Here is a 27,859-nt window from a genome sequence, read left to right on the forward strand (position 1 = left end):
TAATAATAAAGTAACTTATTACTAAACATTACTTGTGTAAAATGGATTTTATTCCCATATTCACATATACCTGCATGTGTCATTTTGGATAAGAGCAGATTCACCCACCAACTCAATAAAACATTTTAGAAGATGCAGCATCACGATTGTCTGAACCAATGAGCATTAAGCTGTGTCGTCAGTCAGTCGTTTCCCATCATGCTTTTGGTCAGCGCAGTCGGTGGAGAGCAACTGCGCGCGACTGCTCAATCCGACACAGCCGCCTCACCGTCGCGGGAGTTTTTTGGCACAGGTCAGCATGACATCAGAGCAAGGCGGACGTAACTCGGACACTTTACTAACCGGCATGCACCTCGCGGTGATCACCGGTGATCGGTTCTGTACAGATTTTGCTAATTTAATTTAAGAAGCGCTCGATCGTCCACAGCGTAATACAACAAAGGTACAAACTAATTGTAAATTGACTATTAGGGTTTACATAATTTCCGTGACAGAGTTCAAGATTAATCCTTCAATCTTACTACTGGAGCTGCCCGTTTCAAACGATTATTAAGCGATTATTAAACAGCAAGCAAACTATGCAAAAGCGGCAGTCCTTCTGGTGCACTCAGTGTCCGAATTCACTCACTCGTTTTCATAAGAGTGGACTCCCCAGTCAACAATTTGATCTCACAGAGATCATTTAAGAGACAAATACAGCTTAACATATAAATAGTTATTTTTTCCTCAAATTCACTGTAAGATTTTCTATAAACACTGTGACCAAGAAAGACAACAGATATAAATTGCAATTGAACTGAGTTTTATTAACCCGACTGAAGGAAAAACAACAATAACATGGTATACATTATAAACTGACTGAATAGGTCATCAAAATAAAATATATAACTTGTGTGGCTGCTTCGTGGCATTCAAGATCTCCACATGGAGATGGTGCTGAAGCACACAGGCTCTGGTTTTCCACCAACATTCAACACCCCTGTACAGTGCATCCGGAAAGTATTCACAGCGCTTCACTTTTTCCACATTTTATGTTACAGCCTTATTCCAAAATGGGTTAAATTCATTATTTTCCAAAAAAAGTCTAAAAACAATACCCCATAATGACAATGTGAAATAAGTTTGTTTGAAGTCTTTGCTAATTTTTTTTTTTTTTAAATCACATGTACATAAGTGTTCACAGCCTTTGCCATAACACTCAAGATTGAGCTCAGGTGCATCCTGTTTCCACTGATCATCCTTGAGATGTTTCTACAACTTGATTGGAGTCCACCTGTGGTAAATTGAGTTGATTGGACATGATTTGGAAAGGCAAACACCTGTCTATATAAGGTCCTACAGGTAACACTGCACGTCAGAGCACAAACCAAGCCATGAAGTCCAAGGAATTGTCTGTAGACCTCTGAGACAGGATAGTATCAAGGCACAGATCTGGGAAAGGGTACAGAAACATTTCATGTAGTCTCTGTTACCCTTAAAGCACTATATAAATATGACTTGACTTGGAATAATGCAACAAAAATACCTCCGTACTGAGGGACTATTCTACGTGAACATAATTATGAGACAATAAAATAAACTCAGTTGCTCAAAATGGATTGCTGTCGACTGAAGACCAAAGTGAGGCTTAGATAAAAATATATTTGTTTATTATAATTGATTTAATTATAATATTATAACTATTTACTTTAAAAAATCTTTATAAGTCTCTTCTCTCTGCCATGGATATAAATTTAATCGAATAGTTGAGGCGGCACAATAACCAGACAGACGTCACACTCACACATTGTGTACTCTCCTGTGTCTTTCTGATTTATTCTCTCATCTCTCAGTCTGTTTTGTCTTATGTCTGTGAGACATAGCTGTTTTGTTTTCTCTTTTAGGAGTTTTTAATTTTCAGTTGATTCTTATGAATAGATTTTTAATGAAGTGAAGCCAGATTTAGCATTAGATTTTTTTTTTAAATTGTGTATAAATTTTGAATAACTTTTTTCAAGCTTCTCACAATTAGTTTTAGTCCACATGATCATACTCAAGCTTTACTCTCATTACCTTTAATCTCTATTTAATCTAACATCCCTACAAGCCTCTATCAAAAAATAAATAAATAAAAATAATGTGTAACAGGGTTGTCTCTGTGTTGTGTTGTGTAGAACTCACGATGGACACCATTTCACGATTTAGGATACATTTTTATTCTTTTATATTGGAAATGGATTGAACAGTGTTGCTATGATTCAGCAATTACATTTGTACATTCACAGCCAACCTCTCTCTCTCTCTCTCTCTCTCTCTCTCTCAGCTGGCGTGAATCTAAAATCACTACTGGTTACATAAACTTGCTAATGAACAGTTACACAAAAATAACACTTTATTTTAAAGGCCTGTAGTTGTTGGTGATCAGATTCAGCAATCATACCCGTGCGTGTTCTATAATGCAGGCATGTAAATGAAATGTAGTGGCACAAACAAGCATCATATAATCTTTCTAAACGTGTACATGTGAGTATTAAACTACAGAATGCTTGAACAATTAATACAATATATTTTTCTCATGGATCATTCACTCCCCATTCGCTCTCTTGGCTGGCATGAATCTAAATGACTGGAATCAGTTCATTACACATCAAGATCTGGGTGGAGAGAGCAGGTAGAATATGAGTAAAGAGCCATACATGAAAATAAGTTTTGACCCTCTCACACTTACACACAAAGTCCTTGAATGCGGACGGCCGCACACACCTTGATTGCAAATACTGTATTACAGTACTATATAGGAGAATAGCTTGTGAAAACAGATTTGGTAAAAGTTTAGATGTACACTAGCATGCATGTGAGCTAAACACTAATAGACTAAGAAGAATAACACTTCAGATTTGATGTCTTGTGGGTCTTTAACATACATTTGTACTTTATGTAAGAAAGGTTTGTGACTGCTTCAAAACGAGGCTGGTTGCGTGTCTCTGGTGCTATCAGGTTTTTTAAATGTGCAATAATTGTAATGTATTTTATTGGGTAATGTGCAATATTCCTGCTGTTATCAGGCTTTTTAGTGTGTAACAATTGTAGTGTATTTTTATTGGGTAATGTGCAATTTTTTATTAATTTTTTTTTTTTGTGTATACTTAGGTGGATATGTCTGTGTGCATGGATTGATTTGTGGTTGCTGCTGTAACAATATCATTTCCTGTGAAGGATTAATAAAATATTGTTTCTCACAGCAGGTTACTGAATTTTGCATAGAGATAATGATGATTCAAACACCCTGAATCCAGCGTAGAGGGGTTCAGTGAATGTGGTGTTGAATGTGTGTAAGCGTGTGAGTGTGTGTGTGTCAGAGACGCTGTAGAAGGACAGAGTGCCGGCAGACCAGTCCAGATACACTCCTACTCTATTAGATGGTGAAACGGCAGGAATGTCAGTGTTCTTATTATTGTGCCAGACATGGAATCCATTAGAAGTGCAGAAGAGACTCCAGGATTTGTCATTGTATCCAAACCAACAGTCATTCCCTCCTTTCCTGCTGATTCCTTTATATGATACTGATATATCAGCCCACCTCGTCCCACTCCATTCAGCCTCCCAGTAACAGCGTCCAGTCAGACTCTCCCGACACAGAACCTGCTCATAGTTCTCAAATCGCTCTGGATGATCAGGATACGACTGGGGCTCTTCGACATGGGTCACGTTCCTGTTGTCCTCAGACAGACGGAGATGATTATGTGCTGTGTTTGGATCCAGTGTGAGATCACAGGCATCTGAACACAAGAAGAGAGAAATACATGAATGACATGAATCATTTAAGTGTGTGTGTGTGTGTGTGGGCAGGTGGGTGTGAGAGAGATAAAATATCTACATTTTCTCAGTCCTGGTGTGATTCTGAAAAGGGCTCCGTGGTCCAAACTAGAAAAATAAAAATAAATTACAAATGAAAAACGTTTAATTATTAAAAGGCTGATTATGTTGAACTTCATAACATAATAAACAAGTCCAATCATAAACATAATATTTCCTGCTGAAATGGCAATGGCACTTTATTGTTGACTAGAAGATTAAGTAAGGCATAATGCACATCCAGCCAGTTGTTATCACAGAATAAAACCTGACAGAGAGATGAGGACCCAGGCATCAAGCCGAGGGGTCTTGATTACCTGAGAATATTTTATTTTGCAATAACAACCAGCTGGATGTACATTATCCAGCTTATTACACAGCTACTTCACACATAGTTAATAAGTGGCTGCAAAATATTGATTTCAGTCTAAATATTTTATCTCACTGAACGCAAAGCTTCCATGAAGAAAGCTGTTGCAAGCAAATGGCAAGTTCAAACTAGACGAACTTTTAAGGGATACGGTACAGTCATACCACATTATTACACAGCTTTTTACCACAAAAGGTGCAAGAGATATTGATTTGAGATGAAATCATTTAAAAATCTTACTTGTTTATTATCTTACAATCTAGAGAGTGTACAAAATGTGATGAACATAGCAACAAAATTACAGTACAGTTATTACTGAAGTCTGATTTCATTTTCAATATAATTGATAACTATGACAGAGATGTGAGATTATTTTAATATTTTATTAGCTCACCAAATGCAAATCAAAGTGCAGTTACCTGAGTGAGCCTGTGTTATCAGTTTGTGGAATAACAAACCACTAGGTGGCGCAATTGACCAATCAGAATCAAATATTCCAGAGAACTGTGTAATAATAATTCTTAATCATCTGTATTTTTGTTTTATTTTAATCACTATTTTATGCATTTGTTTATTTATTTTTACTACATAAAAGACAGTACACCTATTTTTACTATTCCATTGTAATGCTGAATGGCTGCCAGGAGGCAACGTCAATATGGCCATAGATTGAACTGACTTAAAAGGAAAATCCCACCCCTGACTGCCCCACATACTTGAGTTTCTCCAGTTTATAGTTTGGATCCTCCAGTTTGTGTTTGAGCTGGACTCCTGATGGTCCTGTGTGATTGTAGCTCAGATCCAGCTCTCTCAGGTGTGAGGGGTTTGAACTCAGAGCTGAAGACAAATAACCACAGCCTTCCTCTGTCACCATACAGCCTGACAACCTGCAGACAGAGAGAGAGAGACACAGAACAACCAAATCAGCACAACTGAAACTGCATCCGCACAAGACATGTACATCATTTGCTCTAAGTTGGTGTTTTACCACAACCATATAATTTACACTGCTACAACTAGGATTTTCATTATCAACTACTCTTAACATTCACCTCTAGTCCAATGTCCTTATTACAATGTCCTGTAATAATAACATATTGGTGAAACAGATTTGGCTCATGCTTCAGTGCATATTTGTGTTTGTGCTCTGAAGAGCATCAACAGATTCTATTTATAATGTGTTTTTGCAATGTTGAGCAATGTAGCCAATCACAGACGTATCTTTTCATCTCTTAAATGCAAAGGCCAACCAGAGGTGTTTAAGTTAGTCAGAATCCACCCACTTCTCAAAACGGCTGAGTTTTTGTTCAGTGTTGTGTTCTACACACTCCAGAATTGTGTCATTATAACAAAATGTGGACACAATGTAAATAAAAGATCTAATGCAATGACTGACATAGTGATAATCATAGCCATGGATGGGACAAAAAAAAAATATTAAAACAGATGTGCATTAAGCAATGTAAAGACTGATATATTAATAGAAAAATATTCAACATTTTGTATCAAAATATTTTTGAAATGCTGTTGCAATTATTTGTAAAAGTAAGGATTTGTAAATCTCTCACTGTACATTGCTATTCTTGGCATGGTGGTGCTTTGGACCTTCTTTCTTACACATTGCATCTGCTCTTTACCAGAGCACCTAAGAAGCACCCTCTGTGACTCAAGAACAGGTCAAAAGGATCTGTATATTGCATATTAAACAATTCAAAACACCAGAAAAAAATCTAGTCAGACAGAAATGTTCCATTTGCTTTCCATTCAACCTAGTGAAAAATAAATATTCTTAATTGTATTCAAAATATATATATTTAATAATAAGTATACTAAAAATAGATTGACATGTCTATACTAACTGAAAATACATTCTAAATGTAGTTATTTCATGCTTTCATCAAGCACAAACTTAGTGTACTACAAATTAATTTGTAAAATATTATACTTATTACAAATGCATTTGGGGAAGGATGAACTATATTTATACTACGGGGCCGTTGAATGCTTGAATCTGATTGGCTGCCGAACGTTCTAAGATGTGCAATTATTTTCAGGAAACGCACAGCTAACTTAGTTCCAGGCAGCTCTTGACCGCATTACATGACCATATCACTTCGCCAAATGATTTCTGTTATTTCAAAGGTCTTACAACAGCAAAATAACCAAAACCCACAACGACACTGGCCAAATAAATAAATATAGTAAACAATATGATAAAAACGACAGATCATGTCCATGTTTTTGCCACAAAATTATGCTTTATTATGTACGGAAAGCACATACTCTATCTCTCCCGCTCTCTCTCCCTCACAGACCGCACATACATAACAGTTACAGTTTGCACACACACTAACATACATCACACTAATGTTGTTACGATTTTATCAGTAAACAACTTAAAAACTACATGACTTCTCACAAGTGAGGTAACAACAACAGCGCTGTCCGTGAACAAAAGGAACTAAGTTTCACTATAACTAGACATTGCTGCCGAACACTATTGAGAGATGCACAGAGGTAATCTCTCTCTCTCTCCGCTTTGCGTCGTGACCGCATCACCACCTCGGGTGTGCATTATTTTTCTAATAATTCAACGGCCCGTCATCAATTATTCCTTACATACACTGTAAAAAATGATTGTGATTTTAACAGTAAAAAACTGTAAAATACCACAGTAATAACCTGTTAAATGATTAAGAGTAAGTTTCCTTACTACATACAGTGAATAACTGTAATAGATCTAACCTTTGTTTTCGAGAAAGTAGCCTCAGAGTCGACACTCATAGACTGTGTCTGAAACCACTCCCTACACCCTCATCACTAGTCCTACATTACTTCACTATATAGTCCATTAGACAGAGTGATTGAGAACCTATGAGTGAATTCAGACACTGATGAACACCTGCTGTTAACAAACACAATCACTGAAGGAAAGAACAAGAAACAAAACTACAACTGACATACAGCCACAGCCTTAAATGAAATCAACTGAAATAAAACAGCAGAGGATGATTAAACAACTCCACAAACAGCAGCTCCACTTATTACTAACCAGTTTGACTTCATTTCTGTCATATATCGACGAATTAACAGAGGTTTATATTTTATTTCAAATATTTTGTTTGACCTCACCATCTTGGTGATCGGTGTTTGCTTTAGTTATGCTCTTGACCCTTGACTCTTTAAGGTTAGTTTTTTTTTGGTTGTTGTAACTGTGTTTGTAAAGCACATTTGTTATGACAAGAAAAGCTAAGAGAGCTTGTAGTTAAATATTTTTGGTTAACTGTTATTGGTGATCATCATCACTGATTTATTTCAGTTAGTGTCAAACAATATGGGTGATTCGTAATTAATTTCATATTGTATATGGTAGTAATATTACTCTACAAGTTAAGCTGACAAACCATTATGAAAGAATTTAAAAGCCTTTTATGCACAAAACCATAAGAGTTACAACACCATTTAGACACACAGACATCAGGAATCAGCACATGAACCTCAACAATGGTGACTACTAATAATAAAAATAAAATTTAAAAAAAAATGCCGCAAAGCATGCTGGGTGCCAGTACAAAACTCCCAGCATGCACTGCAGCATGAATAAATTATGCAGCTGAATGTTCTTAATATTTTCTTTATTTGCTTTTATTTAGGTGTTGTTTTGTTGTTACTTTTCAGTAGACTGTTTTGTGATGTTCAGAGTTGAACCGTTTTTTTTTTTTTTATATCGTTTTTGATTGTCACCAATTTTGAGATTCATACGCTGATTGTTGATGTCTGTGTGTGTTTAAGTTCTGCCGTAGTTCAAAACATTTATTTGTGCATATTCTGGTTAGAGCTGTTTCACAATATTCGATTGTAGTAATCAATGGTGCAATTAACATATCACATGTTTAATAAGAGACTTAACGTGGTATAATCAGTGAATTAAACTAGATCATGTTGGTTTTGACATCACAAACATCAGTCTCAGATGATTAAAGATTATTTTGGCTTCTTTTGCTTTAAAAACTATGCTTAATAAACACAGCTAATTAAAACAACCAAACAAAAACCAATGTTAAAGAGTCACGATTCAAGATCCCAACTAAAGCAACCACTGATCGCCAATATGGTGACTTCAAATGAAAGTACAATAACTAAAATCTCAATAAGAGCTTTTGTACACATATGACATAAAGTAAAAGTGGTTAGTAATAAGATGCTGGTGTGGAGTTGTTTAATCACCCTCTTCTGAAATCTTGAGAGATTTCATGTGTTTTATTTCAGTTGATTTCATCTTGGCTTTAGCTGTAAGTTTTATTTATCTTTTCTTGTTTCTCGTTCCTTCAATGATTCTACTTGTTAACAGCAGGTGTTCATCAATAAAGCATAATCCTAATTTAATTAGTCACTTAATTCTCTCATTAATTCATCACTGCTTCAGTGTTACTTCAACACTCTGTAGTGTGGACACATAGAAGTGCTCTTTAAAACTGAGGATTTTGCTGTGGGATTAAAGGGTTAAATTTGTGAGATGACAAAACATTCTGTGAAATGTAATTTTAACAGAAATATACCGTAAATTTAATTTACGGAAGCAAACTGTAAAAAACAGTAGATTACTGGCAACCACAGCTGCCGGTATTTAACCGTAAAATCAAGACAAAAAAACAGCAAAATACTGTTAAACCTAACAGTCAACTTCCTGTTGTGTTTTGTGGGTCACCATTGTGCTGGAGAGTAGAGCCTGTGCTTAAGTCAAGGACGGAGAGAGGGACACTAATGTCATGCTGCATGTTGCTTTATTTAAAGGCAATAACTATGTAGCTGTTAGTTTTAATCGCACATGCATGTGTGCTGCTGTTATTTGCAAGAGATTTGGGTTGGATTGATGACTTTACATAAATCAGTAAGATTTTCTACACGGATTTAAACTAAATAGTTCTCAATACTCTTGTGCTCATATTACATAAACATTATAAATATTAGTTTATAAACAAATGGCAGTTGGATAATTTAAGCGTAGTCGGTTTCTGCAAATAAGATGAGTTAACTGAAAGGTTTGTGTATTAACATTGTATCAGTTAATGAGATACGTTTTTTCACTGTAAATTTAAACAGTTCTGTAAATCCTAAAATGTTGCTACCGTATTTTTCACGGTAAAATTCTGGCAACTACAGCTGCCGGTATTTTTCCGTAAATTTAACAGATTTTTTTTTACAGTGTATTCATCTTTAAGAAAGTACACTGGCTAGGTTCTTAATTCCATCTACAACATGTTTGAAACTTGTTAAAAGTGATTTTCACACATTCATACCATATAAACTAACTGGACGAAACCTTTGAAAGAGGACGCCACTTCATAACCCCAAAGACATGTCCATACTTATGGAGTCAATTTAATGCCGCATATATATGCAAAAGAAAATAAAGTTTTGCAAAAGAAAATAAGTTTTGCAAAGAAAAATAAAGAATTGCAAAAGAAAATGAAGTATTGCAAAAAGAAAATAAGTTTTGCAAATAAAAATAAAGAATTGCAAAAACAGAGCAAAAGCAATGATTTTGCAATACATATTTTCCATGGCCATATCTACTAATTTATTTGCAATGCAACTTTTATTTTGTGTTTCAGTCAAGTTTGAGTTTGCGATACCGTTTTCCTCTTTGCGCTTCACGTTTCTGCACGTCTCACTTTGTGGCGCTGTTTTGACATGGGGGTGGAGTCAGGGGACAGGGGCGTGTCCAACAGGCCTGGGCATGCCTCCCTGGAAGTGACGTCATCGGCCCGAGACGCAGATCACAGCTGATCCAGGCACCGTCATTGAGCAGAGGCATGCGGGCGGATCGTTTCCTTTTATTCACTAGCTTTAAAACATGCATGCTTTCATTTTATTAACAAATGTATATGTGTATTAGCAGCGTTTGCTCAAGTTAAAGAAGTTGTTAATATGAACATCTGCTGTTTATTTCTCTCAATGTGTGCACACTTTTATAGCATTAAAATGTGTATTGTTTCATCTGGTTAACTAAATGTGCATTAATAGTGCTTGTTTAAAATCTCTTAACCTGTGCACAGCGCTCTTTGTTTACATTAGTTCAGAGTTACTGCTAGTTTTAATGTAAAATAATGCATTTAACTTCACAAACTATACATCATTAAAAAGGTCTAAGATTCAAGCTTCATATCCATCTCGACTTCGTTTTTCATTTACATAACTCCTGGCATAAATTAAGAAATGACTGGCACTGGAAGTTTAAAAAAAAAAACTTGAGTCTTTTTGGTTTAAATTTCTCGTGGCCACGATATACTAATGGGTAAACAAACCAGCGTGACCATAGCAACCTGGGATTATCAGAGATGTAATTAAGAAATGATACAAAAAAAAAATACATTATTAAATTATTATATTAACACCACCACGGGGTAATTTTACCCATGGCTGTTTTTCAAATAGGCTACATAATATATTTTCAATTAAAAATATCCAAGTCTTACAGTCATTGACTTTTACTGAAATTGTGTTATTTACAATCCCCTGTTTATTGTTAAAAAAATTGTTTAGATAAAACCAGAACAAAAATGGGGCATTTATACCTATAAGCGCCATCAGGACAAATTTACGCATAATTCCTGTCATCACGTTCAAATGAAGATGTTTATTCCTCTACTCATAAATGTTCAAACTTTGGATTAAATATTAATTTGTGTTTGCAATTTTTTATCGTTTATGGTTCGCTACTGTGTTGCTTATTTATTCCTGAAAAAAAAAATCTGAATTATGATGTAATGAATAAAACAATTTTTATGATTACCCCAAGTTTATTGGTGTTGTTCTCTTATTCAAATGATAAATTATATATAACTAAACAAATTAATTAATTAGGTGAAACTGTGCACTTGAATTTGTCATTGTACATCCTTTGCAATGTGGTGAATTAGTATTGCTTATAATAGTCTATTTAGGGTGTTTTAGTCATTTAAATAACATGGGTTATCTTGAAACATTTTATTAGCTATAATATTACAACACCCAAATATGTATTTATTTCCTCGTAATTCTCGTTGTCATTGCAGGCTGGTTTATTCATCATTAAGAAAAGTGATTAGTGTAACCTGCTTAAAAATAGCTGTGAACTTAAAACAACAGGACAAAAACATAGCTGATGACTAAAAATGATAATTTTATGACTCTAGACATTGTGAAGACAGTGGCATAATACAGTGACAAACTACGTTTTTAGCCATATCAAAACAGTAGTCATGGCATGGGTGAATTTGACCCGCTGGCGCTTTTAGGTATACAGCGACCTCTGGTGGTTGAAGTGTTAACCATAGGCTACGTACTGGACTGTATCACGATGTAGACAACATTCGAATTAAGTTTATTATGAATAAATGTTACATAAAGTATAATAAAATAGGCCGACAAGAAAACATTTTTATCCATCCCACAAGTCTTGTAAGTCCATGTATTTTATTAGTATTGGTAATATTTTTATATTCGTTGTTATGTATTTAATTTATTTTCCCTTCATTTCGATCTCTTAACGTTCAGGGCTGTATAATAATAATAATAATAATAGCCTAATATACACATATATTACATAAAAAGACACGATCAACGGACTGTGGGATGGATAAATATATTTGATCAGTCTCTGATAATCCCAGGTTGCTATGGTCACGCGGGTTTGTTTATGCATGATTAAACTCATGGCCACGACATACAGTATTATCACGTTCCCACGACTTAATATCTCGTGGCCACGACAAAACTAAACCAAAAATACTTTTTAATCTTTTTTTAAACTTCCAGTGCCAGTCATTTCTTAATTTATGCCAGGAGTTATGTAAATGAAAAACGAAGTCGAGATGGATATGAAGCTTGAGTCTTAGACCTTTTTAATGATGTATAGTTTGTGAAGTTAATTGCATTATTTTACATTAAAACTAGCAGTAACTCTGAACTAATGTAAACAAAGAGCGCTGTACACAGGTTAAGAGATTTTAAACAAGCACTATTACACTATTAATGCACATTTAGTTAACCAGATGAAACGATACACATTTTAATGCTATAAAAGTGTGCACACATTGAGAGAAATAAACAGCAGATGTTCATATTAACAACTTCTTTAACTTGAGCAAACTCTGCTAATACACATATAGATTTGTTAATAAAATGAAAACATGCATGTTTTAAAGCTAGTGAATAAAAGGAAACGATCCACCCGCATGTCTCTGCTCAGTGACGGTGCCTGGATCAGCTGTGATCTGCGTCTCGGGCCGATGACGTCACTTCCAGGGAGGCATGCGCAGGCCTGTTGGACACGCCCCTGTCCCCTGACTCCACCCCCATGTCAAAACAGCGCCACAAAGCGAGACGCACAGAAATGTGAAGCGCAAAGGGAAAACGGTATCGCAAACTCAAACTTGACTGAAACGCAAAATAAAAGCTGCATTGCAAATAAATTAGTAGATATGGCCATGGAAAATATGTATTGCAAAATCATTGCTTTTGCTCTGTTTTATTTATCTATTTTGCAATTCTTTATTTTTATTTGCAAAACTTATTTTCTTTTTGCAATACTTCATTTTCTTTTGCAAAACTTTATTTTCTTTTGCATATATATGCGGCATTAAATTGACTCCATACATACTCACTCAGCCCAACAACTGTTGATAAGAGATGAATGAAGCAACTCATCTTATGATCCTGTAGCTGTATGAAGGCCATATAATGTATGTCTGTGGGGATTGTTTGCATTGTATGTTGTCATATCATTTACGTAAGCAAGGCCGCTGTATGAGTTCTCACCTAAGACTATGGCACAAGACACAATAGCACATTCTGTGTATTGGTACTTGTTTGTTCCTTCATCCCTTAAAAGTGTCTTAAGTATTGTAATAATGTGATTTTAACATCGGCCTAAATATAAGCTATAGTATGTTCGGTGAAGGGGGCTTGTTAAGTCTCTCTTCACTTTATACCTTCATGAGCTCTGAAATTCACCAACAATCGGTTTTGCTGTACTGTTGCTAAACATCTGAACTCGGTAGAGGGCACACTATTGGGAATCTGTGTTGCATTTTTCAGAAGAAACCTTTAGAGTCTAGAAACTCATTGCAGCTAAAGACACAAGTCTCACCATGTATTTCAAATCTGAGAATGATAAGATTATTTTAAGATGATGCTAGTATTTTTATTTATTTATTTTTTTTTTAAGATGAGACTTTGCTTTCGAGCAAACCAAAGAAAATGTGAGGTATGAATTGAAACATCCAGTGTTTCTGCTAACAGGTGCTGTAAGGGCAGAGTTTCCAAACACAACTTTTGCCTACATCACAAATGTAACAATGGAGGATTTGCAAATAATACTATTTAATTTGTTAAATATTGAAGTAATATTTCAGTCATTTATTTTAGTTGAATCCTCTGCTGACCTGTTATGATTAAATGTACAATACAATACACTGTATTTGAGATCTACTTGTTGAGTATAACAATAGTATAGATAAAAATAAGTGTTTTGAGTTGCAAATAATTATAACAATAATTTATAATGATGCAGTACTTTGGATATTAAGTAAACATCATGTTCCATGAAGATATTTTGTAAATTTCCTACAGTGAACATATATATAATTAATTTTGATTAGTAATATGCATTGCTAAGGACTTAATTTGGACAACTTTAAAGGCTATTTTCTCAATATTTGGATTTTTTTTTTTTTTGCTCAGATTCCAGATTTTCAAATTTCAAACTATACATCAATGGAAAGCTTATTTATTCAGCTTTCAGATGATGTATAAATCTCAATTTACTGCCCTCAAAACTACACAAAAAGTTAAAATGTCAAATAAATACAGAGACGTTGACTACATGAAATGTAACAAAATGTATTTAAATAATTTCAATTCATATGTCACAGTTCTGCACATTCACATTCTTCCACCAACTAACGGAACTGTCTGTTTTAGTGCATGTACAAGAATAAAACTAATGTTATTCCGGTTTATCCAATTGTTTCATGCAGCGTTAATGACTGATCATGTCAGGTAAAAGGGAAGCAAAACATTCTGCAGATAATATTTAATGCTGTGTCTGCTGACTTTTAACAGTTTCAAGTTTAACGCACTTTCTTGTTCTACACAGGCCGTTTCACATTTATTTCCCCACACTGCGATTCGCAGTCTTATATAATTTGTCCATATAATTTGTGCTGTCATTGAAGGAAAAAAAAAACAGTGTATGAATGAATGAATGAATGAGGCATTTATATAGCGCTATTGCAATACACCCAGAGCGCTTTACAATCATGGGGGGTCTCTCCTCAACCACCACCAGTGTGCAGCATCCACTTGGATGATGTGGCGGCAGCTCACCACACACCAGCTACAGGTAGAAAGGAGAGAGAGTCATAGAGCCAATCAAGTGGATGGGGATTATTGGGAAGCCATGATTGACAAAGGCCAGTGGAGGGAATTTAGCCAGGACACCGGGGTTACACCCCTACTCTTTACGATGAGTGTCATGGGATTTTTAATGACCACAGAGTCAGGACCTTGGTTTAACGTCTCATCCGAAAGATGGTGTTTTTTTTTTGTTTTTTTTTGTTTTTTTAAAGAAAGACTACAAAGTGCCGCAGTTTATCCCAGCGCATGTCTGCTTTGGTAGCGCATCTGGTAAAGCGAGTGCACGTGTGTGGCAGCGACCCGGGTTCGAATCCAGTCTGCAGTGTTTCCTTCAGCCAATATTCAAATGTCTGTGTCTAATGTTCCACTGATGTTCTCTAGATAATTGAGTTGACTGGTATGCTGGGGGCAGGCGCCTGGCCGCCTGGGCTAGGCGGGTCTGAAGCCCCGAGGCCAGAGCAAGGACTATATTGACTGGCCATCTGTAACATGGACCGCCAAAGCCTCACCACATCCCCCTCTTAGTGCTGTTATAGTGGACCTTTTCCGTAAATTCCATTAGAGATTAAAACATAAAATCTGAATTTGGTTTACCAATCAAATGCATTCATTTAACGATATGTGCATGTATCAATCAGGTGATCGCTGCCCCATATGCCCGCATTCACCTCCACTCAGATCTGGAAATGGTCGCACAAAGAACAATATTTGATAAGCAAAAATGTCAGCAATTCTGAGAGAGAGGGCTCAATAAATGAAAAACTTAAAAGACAAACAACAGAGAAAACATAAATGAGTAAAATCCCAGGTATCAGATTATTTTACTAAAGCTGATGGAGTGGAAGAACAGCGAGTGGACCGCACACATGGAGCAGAAAAAAACACAGCATCATCGTCCCCACAGATTTTAGGTTAGTTTTATTATCAACTTGATGGATGTATATTGCTTTTTGTGTTTGAACAAACTCTACATTTTCGCTTAAGGGTGGGGAGAAAATCCATTAGAAATCCTATCAATCGGTTTGCGTGTCATGATGTAGGCTAAGCTTATCATTTAAACGCGTTTTAAGCAAGTAAAATCAAATGGTTTTAAACTGTTCATGGACATTAAGCAGCGGGGCAGAATTCGTTCTGGTAAATGCATGCGTTAAGATGGGTTCAGCCTGATATGTGCGGCGCGCACCTGCTCGTATAGCACCGGACTAAACCGGAGTTCTTTTTTGCTCCTTGTGCTTAAACGTTCAAATACGCATAGTTGCAAAATGCCCGTCTTTGCGAGAATCCTCTAAACACAGTTATTTGTGTCTTAAATGAACATAGTTAAAGATAAATCATGTGTAGTAGGCCTATGAGGCTATATGAGATCCTGCATTATATGATGAGTGGGATAGTTCACCCTCAAATTGTTCTAAACCCATATGAATTTCTTTGTTCTCCTCAACATAAAAATATATTTTGAAGAATGATCATGACCAGTTTCTGGTCCCCATTGACTCCAATAGTTTTTTGTTTTTTTTCATACTACAGAAGTCATGGGGGCCCAGCAACTGTTTGGTTACCCGTATTGTTCCAAATATATTGTTTTGTGTTCAACAGCAGAAGGAAACTCATAAAGGGTTAAAACAACAACAGAATTTTCATTTTGGGGTGAACTATTCCTCTAAAGCAGCTAGGGGTGTCCCCGAATAGTCGACGATTCGATGCTTTGATTCGAGGAGCCTGATTTGACTCCCAATCTCTCAGTCGAATATTCGCGGGGTGTTATTATTATCATGCCATTTTGGCTATATGGGGTGCTCAGTGTCTGATTTCACATCGAACTACCGGTTTTCTCCCAATAAGTTAATGTACAGCCTATTATGATAATGCTGTAAATAAGAATCTTAAAAGAAAGAAGCTTTAAATAAATATTTTAAGGTGCGTGAATAAATCCAACTTCCCCTATAGATTAAAGTTTCACTTTCTAATCCGTGACAGACAGAGGAGCATTTTGGCGGCAGGGATTTAAATCTTTAACAAGACTCAAATTGACACTGCTGCACAGTGGAAGACTTTGTTTTTTTTCTCGATCAGGTAGGGTATAAGTGATTTTAAAACGTTTCAGTCGGTTTATTTGTATCGTGTATATCTAGTATAAGATGCCTTTGGTTGAGTTACGCTACAGTAAAGCACTTTATTGTAGTACGGCGATTATCTCTTCAGCGCGCGGTGCGAGCAGGACAACAATGCAGAATATTAATAACTATGACTGGCACTGTCATATATTGTACATAGCATTATAATGAGAACACTATTATAATAAAACACTGCGATTTTTTTTACTGTTTAGTTGTGTTTCCACAAAACGAGTTCATTCAGAGCCGCGCAGACGCGTTCATGTGCATTCGGGGCATTTTGTGCAGATAGCCTATAAGTGGTAATATTAACGTTATGTTATATAAATAACGAAGCATATTATATGTGAGGTAAATTAGTTAAATCCCATTTATTAAAAACCTGCTGCTTCATTCTACTGGTCCTCTTTGGAGCGCGCAGCTCAAAACAGAAATACAGAACTTTATAACTACGATAAAGTTATAGTGAGAGCACTATTGTAAAAAAAAAAAAAATTGTTGTGAATTCTTAAGGGTTTCGCTGACGTTTAACGTTAACTATCTTTTAATCAAAACATAAAACATTATTTACCCCATTTGTATCTGCGAGGCATCCATTACACATTTTCCCTGTGTATTTATGACTGTAGAATGTCTGACTTGATTCTTGGTAATGTATTTTGCCCCGCCCCCAAATATATGATTCGAATATCAGTCGACTATCGGCATGATTCGAAAATTCCGATTCGACTATGAAAATCCTTAGTCGGGGACACCCCTAAAAGCAGCCTAATATAGCTGCCGTTGTCATTTGTGTCAATAATGTAAATCAAACATCAGAAAGAAAATCACTTACTGTCCTTGACTGAATCACTTTTGTAAAATAAATAAGAATTAATGTATATTGAATTTATACAGTGAAGACTATTCAGTCTATTTGTACATTTTCTTTATATAATACAATATTTATTTTTCAGTGCTTTACGTTTTTCAAGTAGGTCAATTTCTTATGATCTTTGTTCTGTTGTAGCCTAATTTGTGACTCTTTACTTAGGCTAGTATTATTTTTTTGTGATATTGAAATTGGCAACAAAAATAATGAACTTTCAATGATATATTTATATTTATACAACAGTTCTTTCTGGTTCTCGAATCTGATTGGCTGATAGGTATGCAATATTGGAGTTAAACAGAGCTCCTAGTCCTCTTCACCATTTGTATCACTTCTCACAGCGAGTGTCATGGCAGGCGGCCAAATCCACTATAATTTAAAAAATAATACTGTTTTGTGTCACGGAATGCAGTTTTAAGAGGTTTTTAGGCGAGAATGTGCTTACTTGGACTTCAAATATGCGGTTTGTTAATAAAGATAAAGAGTTTTCGGAGACGGGAGATCCATCAGTTCAGCGACCATTCAGAGCTCATTACACCCACAGAGAGTACCTGACCGCGGCCAGATCTTCTGGAATGTACCACTGGCTCTGATGTCTCTATAGTGGTTAAACATGAGATATAATTGTTTAAGAGATATAATTGTTTAAGATCTAAGATGGCGCCGCAGATGGCAGCTACTGTGCGTTGCTCTTCAGTGTTTGTACTTCTGTTTTTCCTGTTTTTTGCTTCTCAAATACGATCAGTTTTACCAAGAATGACCTGCTGAACATTCGGCAGAACACAACACAAAATCTTTTACCGGATTTTCACTATTCGGACGTTTTGCTGGACATTGTAGTTGGCGGAGCCATAGCTCTGGTCAAACACTTCAAGACGGGGGAAGTGAGCCGGAAACTAAATCCTTCTGCTCTCCCGGACAAACAAGGATTTTTCTAACTCTGCTGCTCTGTGTTTCGGAAACCTGGCTGAATGGCGACATACCGGACAGCGTGCTACATCTGCCTAATTTCCAGCTGATCAGAGCAGATTGCGACGCAGAATCAAAGGGGAAATCGCACCGCGGCGGGACGTGCTTTTACATCAATGAGAGGTGGTGTACAGATGTAACTGTGAGAAGATGTGCTGTTCAGATCTAGAAACGCTCTTCATTAACTGCAAGCCGTTCTATTCACCGCGGGAGATTTGTTCGTTCATTCTCGTGAGTGTCTACATTCCTCCGCAAGCTTTACAGAAACTCGCTGATCAGATCACAGAGACAGAACAGAAACACCCGGACTCTGTTTTAATCATTTTCGTGGACTTTAATACAGCAAATCTCTCCCGTGAACTGCCAAAATACAGACAGCACATCACATGTCCCACCAGAGACAGTAATATATTGGATCACTGTTACACAGCGATAAAAGACACATATCACTCTGTTCCACAAGCAGCTTTAGGTCTCTCTGATCACGGTTTGGTTCATCTTATACCGTCCTACAGGCAGAAACTTAAATCTGCAAAACCTGTATTAAGAACTGTTAAAAGATGGACTAATGAAACAGAGCAGGTTTTACAAGCCTGTTTCCACCTTACTGATTTGACTGTTTTTGAAGCTGCTTCCACTGATCTGGACAAACTCACAGAGACTGTCACTTCATATATCAGTTTCTGTGAGGATTTGTGCATTCCTACTAAGACTCATCTAACCTACAACAACGACAAACCATGGTTCACTGCAAAACTCAGACAGCTCCGTCAGGCCAAAGAAGATGCTCACAGAAAGGGGGATAAAGTCTTGTATAAACAGGCCAAATACACACTGGAGAAGGAGATCAGAGTGGCAAAGAGGAATTATTCTGGCAAGCTAAGGAACAAATTATCTTCCAGTGATTCTGCTTCAGTGTGGAAAGGTCTGAAAGACATCACCAATTACAAGACACCATCCCCCCAGCACTGTGCAGAATCAACAACTGGCAGATGACCTAAATGAGTTTTATTGCAGGATTGAAAAACACCCCACCTCCAGCAACCCCCCTCTCCCCCACACCTACAATTCGGATCAGCGAGGATGATGTGTGCCAGGTCTTCAGAAAGAACAAAAGAAGGAAAGCACCAGACGGTGTGTCACCAGCCTCCCTAAAAACCTGTGCTGGTTTATATTTAGTTATACTAAAGTACATAGGAATAAACTGTAACAGAAACAAACAATACTTAAAAAACTCTGACGCACCTCAGTTTCCCCAGCTGACAGTTTGTACTCTTCAGTCCATCAGAGAGCAGCTTCACTCCTGAATCCTGCAGATCATTGTTACTCAGGTCCAGCTCTCTCAGGACACAGTTTGAGGATTGTAGAGCTGATGATACAGTTTCACAGGACTGATCAGTGAGATTACAGCCAGTAAGTCTGAAAGAAAATATAAAACAAAAGAGTTTCATGGCAGTTGCAACAGGTTATTAATGGTCAATTATAGTCTTGAAAACCGAAACAGAATTGAATCTACTAAAATGCAAAACAGAGAACTTAGTATATACAAGTATTACATAGATATTACAATATTATTAAAACATTCTTCCTGGTTTGTCATTTGTGATAAATGAGTCCAAATAGCCTGATTTTGGCAAGCAACACTACATTATGTTGGTCACTCGGTTTCTATTTCTGCAACATAACACAGTGTGACCCCACCCACACTGAAATTTGATCTGACCAAATTTTCATTCCTTAAGCATATTAATCATTATCTATCAAAAATGTGGCTGGTAATGGAGGCTGAGTAAATCTGAAGACCTTGATTAGTTTGCTTAGTTGTTTTTGATGGTTGGAGCCCACTGCCCTCCGGAGCCAGACTTAGGAACCATGCTTTAGATCCTTGGTTCAATATATTTTTATTCCTAGTTGGTGATCTCTAGCCATTTATAAACATTTAACTTTTCACTCATTTCTTCTTTCTTTTGAACTAATTTGTGCCAAAAATTAAAAACACAGGTGGTATCTTTCTTAGCAGAAATGTTACTTACTGGAAAAGTAACATTTCATCTTTTAACAAGGTACACACTCACAGGGCTTTTGTGCAGTTGATCACAGCTGGTATCAGTCTTCTTCTACCCTCATCTGAAGTGTGGTATTTCTTGAGGTCCAGCTCATCCAGCGGCTTCTCTGACATCTGAAGCATGTAGGCGATTGTTGAGCAGTGAGCAGGAGAGAGTTTCTTCTCTGAGTGTTTGTCTGATTTCACAAACTCCTGAATCTCTCTGGATAGAGTCTGATCTTTCACTTCCAGTACACAGAGGAAAAGATTGATTGATCTTTCAGTGGAGAGTTCATGTCCATCTTTGATCTTCTCTTTAATGTACTGTGTGGTTCTTCTAATGCTCTCTGAGCTGTTCTCTGTGTGTGTCAGTAGATCCTGTAAAAGTCTCTGATTGGACTCCAGTGAGACGCCCAGCAGGAACCGCAGGAAAAGATCCAGGTGTCCATTCTCACTCTCAAGGGCTTTATCTACTGCACCTTTAAGCAAATTTTCTACTGAAGCAAAATTCTTCAGTTCCTTCATCGTTGTAGTCACATAGTAATAAAACACATGGAAAGCAGCGAGACACTCCTGAACACTCAGATGAATGAAGCTGTAGACTTTCCTCTGATGAATCACAGATTCCTCCTTAAAGATCTCAGTGCAAATCCCAGAATATACTGAGGCGTGAGTGACGTCTCCACTCTCAATAAGGTCCTCCTCATAGAACATCACATTGCCCTTCATCAGCTGTTTGAAAGCCACTTTAGCAAGTTTCACAATCACTTCTCTGTTGTTCTGCAGGAGTTTATCTGGGTTTTCTCTTCATACTTCTGGTTCATCGTGTTGATCTGAATCAGCAGGAAGTGGATGTACATTTCAGTCCATCAGAGAGCAGCTTCACTCCTGAATCCTGCAGATCATTGTTACTCAGGTCCAGCTCTCTCAGGACACAGTTTGAGGATTGTAGAGCTGATGATACAGTTTCACAGGACTGATCAGTGAGATTACAGCCAGTAAGTCTGAAAGAAAATATAAAACAAAAGAGTTTCATGGCAGTTGCAACAGGTTATTAATGGTCAATTATAGTCTTGAAAACCGAAACAGAATTGAATCTACTAAAATGCAAAACAGAGAACTTAGTATATACAAGTATTACATAGATATTACAATATTATTAAAACATTCTTCCTGGTTTGTCATTTGTGATAAATGAGTCCAAATAGCCTGATTTTGGCAAGCAACACTACATTATGTTGGTCACTCGGTTTCTATTTCTGCAACATAACACAGTGTGACCCCACCCACACTGAAATTTGATCTGACCAAATTTTCATTCCTTAAGCATATTAATCATTATCTATCAAAAATGTGGCTGGTAATGGAGGCTGAGTAAATCTGAAGACCTTGATTAGTTTGCTTAGTTGTTTTTGATGGTTGGAGCCCACTGCCCTCCGGAGCCAGACTTAGGAACCATGCTTTAGATCCTTGGTTCAATATATTTTTATTCCTAGTTGGTGATCTCTAGCCATTTATAAACATTTAACTTTTCACTCATTTCTTCTTTCTTTTGAACTAATTTGTGCCAAAAATTAAAAACACAGGTGGTATCTTTCTTAGCAGAAATGTTACTTACTGGAAAAGTAACATTTCATCTTTTAACAAGGTACACACTCACAGGGCTTTTGTGCAGTTGATCACAGCTGGTATCAGTCTTCTTCTACCCTCATCTGAAGTGTGGTATTTCTTGAGGTCCAGCTCATCCAGCGGCTTCTCTGACATCTGAAGCATGTAGGCGATTGTTGAGCAGTGAGCAGGAGAGAGTTTCTTCTCTGAGTGTTTGTCTGATTTCACAAACTCCTGAATCTCTCTGGATAGAGTCTGATCTTTCACTTCCAGTACACAGAGGAAAAGATTGATTGATCTTTCAGTGGAGAGTTCATGTCCATCTTTGATCTTCTCTTTAATGTACTGTGTGGTTCTTCTAATGCTCTCTGAGCTGTTCTCTGTGTGTGTCAGTAGATCCTGTAAAAGTCTCTGATTGGACTCCAGTGAGACGCCCAGCAGGAACCGCAGGAAAAGATCCAGGTGTCCATTCTCACTCTCAAGGGCTTTATCTACTGCACCTTTAAGCAAATTTTCTACTGAAGCAAAATTCTTCAGTTCCTTCATCGTTGTAGTCACATAGTAATAAAACACATGGAAAGCAGCGAGACACTCCTGAACACTCAGATGAATGAAGCTGTAGACTTTCCTCTGATGAATCACAGATTCCTCCTTAAAGATCTCAGTGCAAATCCCAGAATATACTGAGGCGTGAGTGACGTCTCCACTCTCAATAAGGTCCTCCTCATAGAACATCACATTGCCCTTCATCAGCTGTTTGAAAGCCACTTTAGCAAGTTTCACAATCACTTCTCTGTTGTTCTGCAGGAGTTTATCTGGGTTTTTCTCTTCATACTTCTGGTTCATCGTGTTGATCTGAATCAGCAGGAAGTGGATGTACATTTCAGTCAGAGTTTGAGGGATTTCTGCATTCAGATCTTCTTCCAGGAGCTTCTGAAGCACAGTGGATGAGATCCAGCAGAAAACGGGGATGTGGCACATGATGTGGAGGTGTCTTGCTCTTCTGATGTGTGAGATGATTCTGCTGGCTTGATTCTGGTCACTGATTCTCTTCCTGAAATATTCCTCCTTCTGAGGCTCAGTGAATCCCTGAATTTCTGTCAGACGGTTGATGTATTTGGAGGGGATCTGAGTGGCTGCTGCTGGTCTGGAGGTGATCCAGATGAGAGCAGAGGGAAGCAGCTCTCCTTTCATGAGCTTTGACATCAACACACCCACTGATGAAGTCTCAGTCACATCACAAACTTTCTGATCGTCTGAAAACATCAGTGTGATTCTGCTTTCATCCAGACCATCAAAGATGAACACAACTTTACACTCCTCATAAATCTTTGAGTCCAGATCTTGAAGTTCAGGATGAAAGTCCAGCAGAAGTCTGTGAAGACTGTACTGATGATCTCGGATCAAGTTCAGCTCCCGAAATGGAAGCACAAACATGAAATCTACATCCTGATTGGCTTTTCCCTCGGCCCAGTCCAGAATGAACTTCTGCACAGAGACGGTTTTTCCGATTCCAGCGATGCCTTTAGTAAGGACAGTCTTGATTTGGTCTTTCTCCTCACATCCTGGTTGAGGCAAGGCCTTAAAGATGTCATTGCAGTAGATTGGAGTGTCTTGTGAGTGTTTTGTTCTGGCTGTTTTCTCCATCTGTAAAACCTCATGTTCTTCATTCACTCCTTCACTCTCTCCCTCTATGACGTAGAGCTGTGTGTAGATCCTGTTCAGGAGAGTTTCATTCTCTTTTAGTTTGAGTCCCTCAAATAATCGCTCATACTTGTTCTTCATGCTGGTTTTGTGCTGTTCTTTGACTCTGTGAAGGACATCCTCCACTGGTTTCTGCAGGTCTCCAGTCTCATGGGATGACATGCGGGTCAGAGAGCATCTGTGAGAAAAGATAATCACAATGATTACAATATTATTGGTGACCACCAGATTCCAAAATACATCCCAATTCCAAAAACAAATTGAGATGCTCTGAAAAAATGTAAATAAAAACAAAATGCAATGATTTGCAAATGTCATAAACCCATATTTTTTTCACAACAGAAGACAATTTTGAATTTGATGACCACAACACATCTCAAAAAGTTGGGACAGGGCTATGTTTACTGTTGTGTAGCATCCCCTCTTCTTTCAACAACAGTCTGTGTATGTATGGGAACTGAGGAGACCAGTTGCTGGAGTTTTGAGAGAGGACTGTGTTGTGGCCACCAAATTCAATATTACCAAATTTATTTTTTTTGTATAAAATGGTATATTTCCTCAGTTTAAACATTTGATATGTTTTCTGTGTTTTGTTGTGAATAAAATATGGGTTTATGAGATTTGCAATATTTGCATTCTGTTTTTATTTACATTTTTCACAGCATCCCAAAATTTTTGGAATTGGGTTTGTATATTGGTTACTAGATATGAGATTGAAGACCCTCTGCAATTCATGTTGCATATATCGGATTACCTTTAACGTTATTCCATTAATCCTTAAATCATTATTCGCTTGAGATGCTCTACAGTAAATAAGCAAGTAAATATTTTTACTAACGTCGGGTCAGAGGTCACTGGTTCATCACTGAATCCAAGGGGTTTTGTCATGGATGCGTCACTCTTCATAGACAAACAGCTGGGTTCTGGAAACTCTGATTTCTGTTCTTTCCTCGTGATGCTGATAAAAGTTCAATAAAACAGCATTTTAAAATAAAACAAGCCTTCTGCAAATGTCATAAACCCATATTTTATTCATAACAGAACACAAAAAACATATAACATGTTTAAACTGAGAAAATGTACCATTTTAAGAAAAAAATTAGACAATTTTAAATTTGATGACAACAACACAACTAAAAAAATTGGGACAGGGCTATGTTTACTGTTGTGTAGCATCCACTTTTCTTTCAACAACAGTCTGTGTATGTATGGGAACTGAGGAGACCAGTTGCTGGAGTTTTGAGAGAGGATTGTGTTGTGGCCACCAAATTCAAAATTATAATTTTTTCTTTTTAAAATGGTACATTTCCTCCGTTTAAACATTCAATATGTTTTCTGTGTTTTGTTGTGAATAAAATATGGGTTTATGAGATTTTCAAATAATTGCACTCTGTTTTTATTTACATTTTTCACAGTGTACCAAAATTTTGGGAATTGGGGTTGTATATGTGACCCTGGACCACAGTCATAAGTGTAAATTTTTCGCTTTCCATTGATGTATGGTTTGTTAGGATAGGACAAAATTTGGCCAAGATACAACTGTTTGAAAATCTGGAATCTGAGGGTGCAAAAAAATCTAAATATTGAGAAAATCGCCTTTAAAGTTGTCCAAATTAAGTTCTGGTAACACTTTACTTGAAGGGGTGTGCATAAGACTGACATGACACCGTCATAATCATGACATGACCCATGTCATGAATATGAAGGAGGTTTTATGCATGTTTATGACAGCTGTCATTAAATGTCATTCGCTCAGTTATGTCATTTTTAATGCAAAGATGACATTATTTGACTTAACCCTAACCTTACCCCTAACCCTAGCCCATAACAAAGACATCTCAAACAATGTCATCTTTGCATTAACTGAGCGAATGACACTTATGTGTCATGTCATGATTATGATGGTGTCATGTCAGTCTTATGCACACCCCTTCAGGTAAAGTGTAACCTAAGTTCTTAGCAACGCATATTACTAATCAAAAATGAAGTTTTGATATATTTACGGTAGGAAATTTACAAAATATCTTCATGGAATATGATCTTTACTTAATGTCCTAATGATTTTTGCCATAAAAGAAAAATCAATAATTTTGACCCATACAATGTATTTTTGCCTATTGCTGCAAATATACCCCAGCGACTTAAGACTGATTTTGTGGTCCAGGCTCACATATTGGTTACTATATATGAGATTGAAGACCTTGTGTGGTGCATGTTGCATGTATTGGATTACAATTAACGTTATTCCATTAATCCTTAAATCATTATTCGCTTGAGATGCTCTACAGTAAATTAGCAAGTAAATATTTTTACTAACGTCAGGTCAGAGGTCACTGGTTCATCACTGAATCCAAGGGGTTTTATCATGGATGCGTCACTCTTCATAGACACACAGCTGGGTTCTGGAAACTCCGATTTCTGTTCTTTCCTCGTGATGCTGACAAAAGTTCAATAAAACAGCATTTTAAAATAAAACATCTCTTGTTTTTCGGTCTTTTGTCTCAAGCACTGGCTAATGTCTGTATATAACCTGAACCCAACTTTGATTTACATTTATTCATTTAGAAGAAACTCTTAACCAAATCAATTTACAAATACGGGATACAATAATATATTCAATGACACGAGAAGTGCTGCAATACAAAGATCCAAAATTATTCAGAATCAGAGGGGTACAGATCGGAAAGGAAATTAACTTATATATCTTGAATGCACTGTAAGTTGCTGTGGAGAAAAAGCCCTACCTGGGGTCAGAAGTCATCGGCTGATCACAGCTTCGTCCTGGAGTCGGAGAACTGATTTTAAAGGCAGCGTCCTCATCTTCTCTCTCTTCATAAAGACTCATTTTGGAGGCACTGTGCTGCTCCTTTCTCCAAAAAAAATAATGTTGGTAAATTGATTGACTCTTTAAGCAAAAAAGTTAAAAATGAAAATAAAAGAAATCAATACATGATTGTGCTCCATGAGGGTGAGTAAATGACAGAATAACGACAGTAACAAACCCTTTAAGTAGTACAAACTTTGTTTACAAACAAATCTAAATTAACATATATAAAATATAGTTTTTGCTGAGATTTGATGTAGTGACACATTTTTGCGTCGTAATTACGCAAAGATGTCATCGCGCAATGACATCACAACGTCATTTAGCAACTTTTAGCAACAAATCGACCTTCCATTTTATTTTTATAAATATCAAAAATGTAAAAGGTGTGCATTATAGTTGACACCTAGATGAACAGTTTACAGCTTGTGTTATGACTGTAAGTCATTCTCCTCAAATGCTATTGAGCTTTAAATTATGGCATAGTTTACATTTGAGCCCATTCGGTAGTGAAAAATAGCATTTTTACATATGATTTACAGTAGATTTGATTAAATATCTAAAATGTAAAAGCTGTGCATTATAGTTGACACCTAGATGTACAGTTTACAGTTTGTGTTATGACTGTAAGTCATTCTGCTCATATGCTATTGAAATTAGAAAAATGTATACCAATATTGCATGTAACTTTAGAGACGGTCCCTAAATATGCGAATATCGAACGTCCAACGTGAAGCCAACTTTATGCCAGTATCTATGCCTGGTTTTACAGACATGGCTTAAACCTGGTCCCAGACTAAAATACTTGTTTCATCGGTCTTAAATGAAAGCATCTTGACCTGATATAGGCTGCAGCAATCCACACCTGGTTGTGACATGAATATATATTTGTGAATATGATTTTTATTTGCAAATCTCATTTTATTTATTTGTGAATTTAATTCATTTTTGTGAAACTCTAAGATTTATTTGTGAATCATAATCTATTTATTTGGAATCAAGCAACAATTCTATCTCCATAGATGACCATTCTCTAACCCAGTGGTTCTCAAACTTTTTATACCAAGTACCACTTCAGAAAAGATTTGGCTCTCCAAGTACCACTCTAATGACCAACATT

At 36.7% G+C, this 27,859-nt stretch overlaps 1 protein-coding gene across 1 annotated transcript in view; it reads right to left on the minus strand.

Annotated features, from left to right (window-relative positions):
• Nucleotides 1-2,152: 2,152 nt before the first annotated feature.
• LOC131537500 (protein NLRC3-like) overlaps nucleotides 2,153-27,859 on the minus strand; it is a 32,114-nt gene continuing 6,407 nt past the window's right edge. Inside the window, exons 2-10 of the mRNA XM_058770998.1 lie at nucleotides 26,660-26,781; nucleotides 26,233-26,352; nucleotides 24,754-24,873; nucleotides 22,264-24,093; nucleotides 21,458-21,607; nucleotides 19,805-20,002; nucleotides 4,921-5,091; nucleotides 3,857-3,903; nucleotides 2,153-3,758 (exon numbers count right to left, since the gene is read on the minus strand). Of these exons, the coding sequence (XP_058626981.1) occupies nucleotides 3,226-3,758; nucleotides 3,857-3,903; nucleotides 4,921-5,091; nucleotides 19,805-20,002; nucleotides 21,458-21,607; nucleotides 22,264-24,093; nucleotides 24,754-24,873; nucleotides 26,233-26,352; nucleotides 26,660-26,760 (3,270 nt within the window). The 5' untranslated portion in view covers nucleotides 26,761-26,781 and the 3' untranslated portion in view covers nucleotides 2,153-3,225. The remainder of the gene's footprint in view (nucleotides 3,759-3,856; nucleotides 3,904-4,920; nucleotides 5,092-19,804; nucleotides 20,003-21,457; nucleotides 21,608-22,263; nucleotides 24,094-24,753; nucleotides 24,874-26,232; nucleotides 26,353-26,659; nucleotides 26,782-27,859) is intronic.

This window comes from Onychostoma macrolepis, chromosome 01 (genome assembly GCF_012432095.1).
Source record: "Onychostoma macrolepis isolate SWU-2019 chromosome 01, ASM1243209v1, whole genome shotgun sequence".
NCBI lineage: Eukaryota > Metazoa > Chordata > Actinopteri > Cypriniformes > Cyprinidae > Onychostoma > Onychostoma macrolepis.